Source organism: Nanorana parkeri, unplaced genomic scaffold, assembly GCF_000935625.1.
Source record: "Nanorana parkeri isolate BGI_ZX_2015 unplaced genomic scaffold, ASM93562v1 scaffold241, whole genome shotgun sequence".
Classification (NCBI taxonomy): Eukaryota; Metazoa; Chordata; class Amphibia; order Anura; family Dicroglossidae; genus Nanorana; species Nanorana parkeri.
The window spans coordinates 833791-844452 of NW_017306509.1; the positions used below are offsets into that span (position 1 = coordinate 833791).

The window sequence follows — 10662 nt, forward strand, 5'->3', positions numbered from 1 at the left end:
CCAGGGCCTGTATGGCAGAGCTCAGACTGGAGGAGGGAAAAGCAGCACAAGGAGCCAATCAGTTGTGCTGCAGGGCATGGAGCATGCTGATAGGAAGAAAGAGCGGAGCGACAGATGAATTTATCAGCTTGCTGCTTCTCCACTCACTGTCCAATCAAAGGCAGGGGGTAGAGATGAGATCTGTAAATGTTACTATAATGCAGTAGAGAAGAAGCTGGTCTCCTGCTACAGGCAGCACTGTGGGGAGTGGCAGATATATGTAAATATCAGAACTGGATGGACACAAATACAAATAATTTGGCAGATAAAACCACTTCTTATAGGTATTCAATTTTTGTATTCATTTATTTTTCTGCATGTCAACTTTAACTTCTATGAAGCAGCTGTTCAGAGTGATGCTAAATGCAGTTGGTTTCTTAAGATCCTGGGTGAAGATCTTTAATTGGCATCTGAGCTCACACTGCTTTTGTCCTCTAGCAAGCTCTAGATAATAGTAGCTAAGATTTTACTGATTTCTTTTGGATAAACTATTTCTTAGATGTCAGCCTTAGTGCTACTGTATGTTCATGTAGTTTACACTGTGTAGTGATTGTTTGGCTGGTAAATAGAGTCAAGACTAATGTGTACCTCAGATCCAAGGACAGGTTCACAGCATAGTTGTTATATTCCAATGTTAGAACTTGTCACCCTACCCAAAGCCTGACTTGTATATACAGCTAACGAAAAAAGAAGACAAAATTGCCTGAGGCGATAGATCTGTGAGATTGGGGTTTTTTTGTGTAAAGGAATATAACATTAAAAAAAAAGTACAGGCTGCATGCTTAAACTAAACGTGCAGTATAAATGGATGGAAGGTTAAATGAAATGACAGAGTAAATATATAGCGTTCTGAATGCTGTTTCATTTGCGGTATCAGGTAGTTAACCAGATGATCTAGTCCTTCCAGATGTGTTCTGCTCCTTTGTCTCCCGCTGAAACAGATATAATTAATCTTCTACAATCCTTTGTGGAAATCAGTCATGTCAAACAGTAGTCGTGTACGTCCCAGTAGCCATGCACGTAAAAAGCACTCATTTACAGGCATCATTTTTTTCTAGGAAAAACGCTTCCAGGGTTGTCATTTTCAAGCTACCTGCATGAGCATGTAATATATGCAATTAAAGTTTAATTGAGCTCTCTTAATCTATTACTATAATGCAGTCAGGCTGCACATACAGTAATAAATACGTCTCTGTTTTATTTTTTGATCTGTTTCAAAGAAAAACTGGGCTGTCAGCGCCATGAGAGTTGGACCGCCACTGTTACACACAAGAAATAGCCCAGCTCCCTGACATATCCCCCTGAACACTGCTCAGGGAGTAATAGAAATGTTGATTAGAACAGTGTTCAGTGGGGCATGCTGGACCACAGAAGAGCTTGTGTGTTAAAACCAGTGGTCCAACTCTTCTATGTGCTAGCTGGACAGAGTTTTTTTGTAACCCTTTCTGCAACACTTAGCTGATAAAAAAGTTGAAAAGAAGCATATTTGTTACTGGATATGCAGCCTGATAAATGGTAGTTGACTGACTCTCATGATGGTTCTGTAGATTCATTTATTTATGAGGCATTGACCCCTTACATATATGCAAATCAGAAAATCAAATTTCATACTGAGTTTCTATTTTGCTTGTTCTAGGCCTGTCACTAAGAATGTATTGACAAGTGACAGCCAGGCAATGAATGTACTTAGAATGACATCATGGCGTATTACTTCCAGTACTAGTTTCCTGGTCTCAAATATGCAGGTTTGGTAGGAAATAGTGTAATTTGAATGGGGTGTGGATTTTTTGCTTAGTGTGTAGATTTTTCTTTTGGGGGAGTTTTTATTGAAGTCAGTAGGGTATCTTTTTTTGGGGGGGGGGGGCTTTACTGGGGAAGATTTGTACTTAAGCGGCACTTTTGCCTGAGTATCAGCACTCTGTGCATTGTGTTAAGTACCCCTGAATTCTGCACTCTGTATGCTAGCAGTGCAGCAGTCATGAGTATGCAACCTACGGCACAGCATACATAATGCAGAAATCAGGATTATGTAACATACTTTGCATTCTCCTGCCCGCCATACTCTGCTTTGTGGCACGCACTCCTTACTGTTGAATGTTATAGAATATCAATAGTTATGTTAATAGTTATGGTCGTTCCACTCTGTACATTATATACTACTGATCTCTGGACTATATGCCAATACTAATTATGTACTCCTGACCAAAGGGTCAATTGTCTCAACAGTTGCTGGTTACTACGTAGTTCCTGACTATTTAAGGAAGCTCTTCTTTAAGATACGCTCAGACAAAGTGTTACATCTCTATATTATTTGTGTAGAAAAGTGTGCGTAATGGAAGAGTTTTAGTTTTTTTAAATGATTGTACTGAGGTGAATAGGTGTTTTTGAAATTCTCATTTGCAGCACAAAAAAAGACCATATCAACAGATTGAGCTTTTATTTGGATGGTTTTGTTAAGCCCCATTTCAAGCAAAATATGCCCTCCCTCCCATCCCCTAAACCCACCCTGAAAGTGTTCTCTTTTTCTCTACCCACTTAAGCAAGTTATATTCATATAAGTCCGCCATCCAGATCTCTCTCCAGCGCCATTTTCAGGTGCAGAGGACTGCTAACTTAGCATTGCAGATCCTGAGAGGATCTCCATGCTTGGACAGCCAATAGAAAGTGTCTACATCACACAGGCAGTGACATGTATGGCTGAAGAAGGACCCCACCAAATGTAAACAGTAGAGAAGGCTTGGGATTGGAGCATCACATGATTTTTGGTGAGTAAAAAGGGCATCTAGCTAGGGTTTTATATTCCAGTGATCAGTTAGATGGGAATGGAAGGAGGGTGAAATTGATCCCGGAGATGGGCTTTAAAACATGCATAACAAATATATGTGTGCTTTATTGTTATTGGTTGCCATCTTTCAGCTTCCCCTGCAGCTGTCAAAGCTTGTGCTGGCAGTGTTTGAGCCCCTTGCTAATAGTATGAGCGAACAAAAGTGGGGGCCATATTGTTGAGAGAGAGTCTCTCCAGAACTGTCAGGGCTGCAGGATTAAAAAACTTTAAGTCAATTATGTTATAAACTTGCGTCTCCTTTTCTACCCTCTGCACTGTCATTATCAGCCTGCGGCTTTGCATGGAGCTGCCAGTCACTACAGCAGGTATTATTCTCTGCTTGCATACAGCTCTTGAGAGGCTCCCTGCAAATGTCCACACTGATAATGATGCAGAGGTTGAAAACAGAAGATGCTTGCTGATAGTAGGAATAAATAAAAGGGTTTTTCATAATGCAATCTGGGCAGCTCTGGAGAGACTCTTTCCATAGCTGTTAGGGCTGCGGGATGAAAACATTTTCATTCATTCATTCATACTATCAGCAAGCAGCTCAAGCAGTGTCAACATGAGTCATGACAGCTGCAGGGGGGATCTGGAAGATGGTAGGATCCGACACTCCCAGAAGTATCGGATTCCTATTCATTTTTCAGAGCTTATAAATAAGGAACAGAACAACTAATTTAAAAATATCACATATGTATCTATTGGGTTTATGTTGTAATAAAACTATTTAAGTAATAAAGCTTGAACTGGTGACAGTTGGTTCAAAGACTGTGGCATATGTGTATAAGTAGGTTCAGGTCCTATTTAACTATACCCCTTTAAGCTGATCTCATTGCCAATGCAGTGTAGCCACACCCACCGTTTGCCATGGTGCGCTACATGGGGTGCATCATCCTTTCACCTGCGGTGCCCATGGGTGCCCCAGGTCTTTCACAATCCTAGCTATGCCTCTGGAAGTCCACCTTCTTCATCTCGATCTACTACCACTGACGAGAGGGAGATCTCACTGTTGGACTATCCAAGATATAAAATTCAGAGACGGACTCAGCCAACCAGGCTCTGAACGCTATAAATGAAATATATCTTTAGAGTGGAGTGATCCTTTAAAATAAATGCCGCTACTGAGAAGATTGTGTTTTGCTAAAACAATATTGTAAAAATGTAATTAGCTGACTAATGACACTGAGTCATAGGACACTTTGCGCCACAGGACTCATTGATGTTACCTACCCCTTCTTGTATGCTAAGATATTAGTAAATTTAAGGAGAAGTCTAACCATTTTTTTCAGTTTTGTGAAAAGTGCAACAAGATCAGAACCTCTGTCAGGTCTTTATTATTGTTTCCCTGTTGGTAAGACTTTCCCTCACTTACTGTCCTTGTGGCATGGACAAAATTTTCTTTAATTTTTCCTAATTATAGTAAAAAATAAAAACCCCAGTGGTGATTAAATACCACCAAAATAAAGCGTTATCTGTCCCCAAAAAATGGTATAAAATTCATTTTGGTACAGCGTTGTATGACGGAATAAACTTCAGTCAAAGTGCCGCAGCGCTGAATACTGAAAAATGGCCTGGCCAGGAAGGGGGTCTAAACACCTGGTCTTGAAGTGGTTAAGACAGGAAGTGAGGGAAAATGAACACTGAGAGCAATTTGGTAGAGAGTGGAAGGGTCAGCACCTTTTTATTTTTGCTGTCGGTGACCTCATGAAGACATCATAGGAAGATTTAATTTACTGGTACCTGCGACAAGTAGAAGCTGAAGTGTAGTGTATGCCCCCCCCCCCCTGTTTTGAAACCCCGTAATGTCATCATCGGGTCATTGGGTCTGTCTGCTGCAAGAGCCTGCAGGCTCCTGTAAACATTGCAGCTTTTTGCCTCATATCTTTTTCAAATGAATTATAGGATGCCTTTAGATGTGCCTGCTTCTCCCTGGTTGCCACTGGTTGCTTCAGATTTTAGCTTCGCATTCAGATGGTTGGTTGCAAAGTAGTCACTGCTCCAAGCTCACTGCCATGATAGACTACAATCTGACTTTGGTTTACTAATTTGTTATGGGATTGTAGCTCATCACGGAAGCGAACTTGGGGAGGGGGCTACTTTACAACACACACAGGCACAATGGGGAACCAAAGTAGAAACCCTACAGAAGAAAGGACAGTGTTATCACCAATTTAGAGATGATTTGAGGATTTGCACAGGTGATACACAAATATGATACATTTTTGTTCATATAAGGTACCTAAATGTATTTTTAAAATGTAACTCCTGAGTTTAGTATCATTTTAAGTAATGGTTTAGTCCAGATAACCACTGCCAACTTGTACTCACTATAATTTTCATTCAGCATTCATCCATTTGTTTTAATTAATTTACATACCTCTCCAATTGTTCTGCCCCAGGCTGCACAGTCACATATAAAGTATTTTTTAAGTTTTGGAAAGCAGGGCAGGATATTAATGATGTCATTCTGCAGCCCTTTTTTTTTTTTTACTGTTTTCGAGTTCATTGCAGTAGGTACCTGTAATCTCACTGTGCTGAAATATTAATTCATCATTGCAGGCATTCATGAAAAATAAATGTGATATGGAGCTGAGAACATCATACCTGTTTTTTGGAAAATTATGTTTGTGTGATCATGGTGCTGTAAAAACAGAATCAAGATGAGGGGTGGTACCAGGTTAGCTGAAGAGTAGAACAGTGCTTTTGTGGGTCAATAGCAACAATAGCTTTAAGGTAATACTATTAACATCTAACTAAAGTGGATGCTGCACTGTACACTTGGTATTTTGAGTCTTACAGAATATGTGTCTTCCCATAAGATACTGTATAAGATACAGTATATGCTGTTAGTAGGAAATTCTTTGTAGGAATGTCACATTTGAGTAATACTTGAAACACTGCCATATCAGTCATTCATTGTGAACATGTTGTTGGCATTCTTGATTACTACCTTTGGAAGATACATAGTGCTGCAGTAAAAGAAAACAGTGTTTTATCTTCCCTAAAATTCTGCTTGGTTGAAACAATCAGAAACACATGGTTTACAATATTATATATACTTTCTTTTTTCTAGAAGCCATCGTTGTAGAAATTGCAACAAACTGTGCTATTGCAGCTATCTTTAATTGAATTCTAGGCTTGCAATCTGAAATATATCAATTTACCTAATGTGCAAAATAATTTGCAGGAACAGAGCGTCAGCATTGGCTTCAATCATAGTCTCATCTTCCTCGTAGTTTACAACATCATAACATGAACACTGTCATATTATGTTGTGGAAAGTTTTCTAAGAGAGGTGACTTAATTACTTGCAATCATGCTTAGTATCCGAACTGTGAAAACAATCAAATAGTGACAAGCTTGAATATTCTAAATTATTAAAGTGCTTTTCACAGCATATTATGAATTGATTAACTTTTTTGCTTAATCTTTATTAATACTTCTTGAATGCTGCATCTCCAGTCTCTGTTTATCTTTCTATTAATTGTACTTGGCATTAATAAAAAGAAGGGTGACAAATTGCTTCATAGTAGAAGAAGCACTTTCATGATTTCATCATGGTTACTCATCGAGTGATAGAGAAGCTTGGAAAATGAGTCAGGCTTTTGCTGCTAAGAATCATATAAAAGGGGAGCCAAGTATGAACTTTTACACATATCCCTACAGACTGTCGAAATGATATGTATGGAGAAATGTTGCATTATGATTTGATGTTATAGTAAATGCTACTGATTGTTACATCTTTATCTGTTTTCTTTTTTTTTTAGGTCCATGACCAGAGAGTTATACTTCATGGGAGGAGTCATGCTTCACACGGCTACATCTTGCTGGCATTTAATCCTGTGTGTGACCATGGTTTTGGTCTATGTTGGGACCACTCTAGGCTGTCCTGCCCGCTGTGAGTGCTCAGCGCAAAACAAGTCTGTCAGCTGTCATCGAAGACGACTCATCTCTATACCAGAGGGCATCCCGATAGAGACTAAAATTTTGGATTTAAGTAAGAACAAATTAAAAAGTGTGACCCCAGAGGACTTTTTGAATTATCCTTTGTTGGAGGAGATAGACCTTAGTGACAATATCATCTCAAATGTGGAGCCTGGAGCTTTTAATAATCTTTTCAATTTACGTTCTTTGAGCTTAAAAGGAAATCGTTTAAAACTGGTGGACCTGGGTGTCTTCACAGGTTTGTCAAACTTGACTAAGCTTGATATAAGCGAAAACAAAATAGTTATCTTATTAGACTATATGTTTCAGGGTCTTCATAATTTAAAGTCCCTTGAAGTTGGAGATAATCAGCTAGTTTTTATATCACATAGAGCTTTTAGTGGACTGCTTAGCCTGGAGCAGCTCACCTTGGAGAAATGCAACTTAACAGCCGTACCCACTGAAGCCCTTTCACACCTACACAACCTCTATAGTCTCCATTTAAAATATCTCAACATTAACGCGTTGCCTGAAATTGCCTTCAAGAGATTGTTCCGGCTGAAAATTTTGGATATCAGTTATTGGCCTCTTCTAGACATCATACCTGCAAACAGTTTTTATGGCCTGAACCTGACATATCTCTCAATTACTTACACCAATATCTCAATAATTCCTTATCATGCTTTAAAACACTTGATATACTTAACTCACCTAAATCTCTCCTTTAACCCCATTAGCAGTATTGAAGCAGGAGCATTGGGAGACTTGGTTCGTCTTCAGGAACTACACTTGGTTGGAGCCCAAATTCGCATTATTGAAGCACATGCCTTTCAAGGGCTCAGGTTCCTGCGCTTACTTAATGTGTCTCAAAACCAGTTGGAAACATTAGAAGAGAATGTTTTCCACTCTCCAAAAGCTCTTGAAATTCTTTGTATTGATAATAACCCACTAATATGTGACTGTCGTCTCATTTGGATGCTGCAAAGGCATCCCATGTTGAATTTTGGGGGCCAGCAGCCAACATGTGCTAGCCCAGACACTATTAAAGAGAAATCTTTCAAGGAATTCCACAGCACTGTACTATCGCTATACTTTATATGTAAAAAACCTAAAATCAGGGAAAGAGAAATGCAACAGTTGCATGTAGACGAGGGGCAGAGGGTGCAGATGAATTGCAATGCTGATGGAGATCCCCACCCAATGATTTCCTGGGTTACGCCCCAGAGGAGGATGGTGTCAGCAAAATCCCATGGAAGAGCCACAGTATTGGTCAATGGCACTCTGGAAATAAGGTATGCCCAAGTTCAAGACACCGGAACCTATGTTTGTGTTGCTAGTAATGCTGCTGGAAATGATACTTTCTCAGCTTCCCTTACTGTGAAAGGATTTGTTCCTGATCGCTCCTACACCAATATGACCCCAATGTTCATTACAGAATTAAATGAAACCAACACTAATGGCACCAATTCTAATATGACATTTTCCTTGGATCTTAAGACAATACTGGTTTCCACAGCTATGGGTTGCTTTACATTCCTGGGAGTGGTTTTATTTTGCTTCTTGTTGCTTTTTGTTTGGAGCCGAGGGAAAGGAAAGCACAAAACTAGCATTGACCTGGAATATGTCCCTCGCAAAAACAATGGTGCTGTAGTGGAAGCAGACGTCACAGGCACTGTACCCAGGAGATTTAACATGAAAATGATATAGCAGAAGGCTACAAGCAGAGTTTTGTTATCTTCTGGCATTGTTTCTACCAACTAAAATAGCCTGGCAATTTGGATTGCTGGGTGGAGGCAGCTACATGAGGCTGCCAATGTGTCCAATTGGCTTTGTGATATTAGAAAGACAGTCTAGAGCTGCTCAAAAGAGCCCAGTGACCTGTGTACAAGAACTCGAGGGCATTTCATGGAGTTGTTTCACTAATTCTTTGCATTGCAAATATTGGCATTCTGGGGATCTCAGTAACTAACTGTTGACTCATTCTCATGGACAACTGCTCAACATTTTCTACCACTGAAAACAAAAAAACAACCTACAGTGTAGGATTTTCATACCGAAATAACACACATGTCCAAAAACATATTCCAGAGTGTAATTTGTATCTATAGATATCATTTGTTTAAACTGAGCATCATTCTTTCTTGTTGGTTTCACATTACAAATTAATTGGAATGGCTTATTTTATTCACATTCCCAACCTGAAGCAATACAAAGGAGAGATTGTGCTTTGCGTCCACTAATAATGATGACTTCAGAAAGTCCAGCCATGAATCATATTAAAATATCACCTGTAGCCAATCAAGCATTGGTCCATGATACAGAGTGGCTTGTTATTCTTTTTATTTTTTTAATATATGCTAAAATGTACATGTTTCTATTGAATCAAAATTAAGACTATATGGAATAACAACAAAATTTGAATGTTAGTTCCCCATTGTAAAAATTAATCATTATAGACATACCATCTTTGGCTCAGTGATGTTTAACATGGTAACCATGGCATTAAAACTGTTCATCGGATTCCCAACCTTTATTTTTATTTACATTACTTTTGTTTGTACCCAGCTGAAAATTTTAAAGCTGAATCGATGCTTGGTTATATTTATTGTGTGACAATGTTTATAAAGACATATACATAATTTGATACAGAGCTGAGTTATTTTTTATACCTAGTATAACAATGGACCAGTTTACTGTAACAGAAAAGAAAAATGTATAGTCATCCAGGTTGACAAAGTGTAGCCAACTGTTGACATATCTTGTTTAGTGGAAGTCAATAGTGCAGATCAGAATGGCCCATATGTGTCTTATGACTTGCAGTAAATGACAAGGGTTTAGTATTGTGGCAGTTACAGCTATGATTCTCTATGAAAAAAAAAACATTCCTAGCAAGATAAATAAAAAATACATTTAATACAAGATCGTCCTTTGGAAATTAGCATTAAAAGAACAATTTATGCATAAAGCCATTATGAACATCAGTGTTTTGTTAAAACAGAAATTATTTTCTATACAAATATAGTAGCCATTTATTATGAAATCTTGTTAACATATATATGTGACTTAAAGAAACAAAAATTCTATATGTGATCATTTCTAATGTCACAAGTATCTCGTAGCATAAAGTAAGTGCAATTTAGCAGGGGTAAAGAGAACATTAAGAGTTACAGCAATGAGTTCCCATGATAAGCTATGAACCATTATGCACTGAAGTCATTTTTTGTTTGGTCTGTAATATTGGTCAAAATTATTATATAGGAACCCACGGGATTTACCCTAAGGAACAGTCATATCTAATTTCATTCAGTAGAACTAAACTGGCAAAATACATTTGTTTGCCCGTGTGTTTGTTAAAATAGGAAATCTTTATTATTCCACTTCATGAATATAACAACCAAAGGGCTCAGAAAACAAAGAAACATAACTGACCCATATCAATTCAGCTTCATTATGTCCCAGTGCTGTAATGATAATTTACCTTGGTTAGAAAGAGTATCTGTTTATTAATGTTCCAGTCAGTGAAAATACATGTAAGTTGTGCAGAACCTTTGATTTGAATGCTTCTTTTTTTTTTTTTCTAGTTATAAACAACTGACACACTATTAGCAGTAAACAGCGGCAATCATGTTCAAACAGCCAAAAAAGCATAATAAAATTGAATAATTCTCTAAAGTGTCTTTTCTGTGTTGGCCTTTCTGCATAAACTATTGAGTTCTGTTGTGATTAAAACTGTTTAAGACATTTGTTTATGATAGCTTTGTTAAAGAAAATGAATGTAAAAAGCAGGGGCCACTATTTGTCTGCTGAAATACTGAAAACATGTATTTTCTGAATATTGAACCATGAGCAATTCTTCTCATAATCAGCTTTTA

The 10662-nt window shown here is 38.2% G+C and overlaps 1 protein-coding gene across 4 annotated transcripts in view; it reads left to right on the forward strand.

Annotated features, from left to right (window-relative positions):
- The window catches only part of LINGO2 (leucine rich repeat and Ig domain containing 2), a 277251-nt gene extending 267581 nt beyond the window's left edge, over positions 1 to 9670 (forward strand). For all 4 annotated transcript variants that reach the window (XM_018556533.1, XM_018556536.1, XM_018556534.1 and 1 more), the window contains one exon: positions 6634 to 9670. In XM_018556533.1, the coding sequence (XP_018412035.1) occupies positions 6638 to 8497 (1860 nt within the window). In that variant the 5' untranslated portion in view covers positions 6634 to 6637 and the 3' untranslated portion in view covers positions 8498 to 9670. The remainder of the gene's footprint in view (positions 1 to 6633) is intronic.
- The last annotated feature ends 992 nt before the right edge of the window (positions 9671 to 10662 follow it).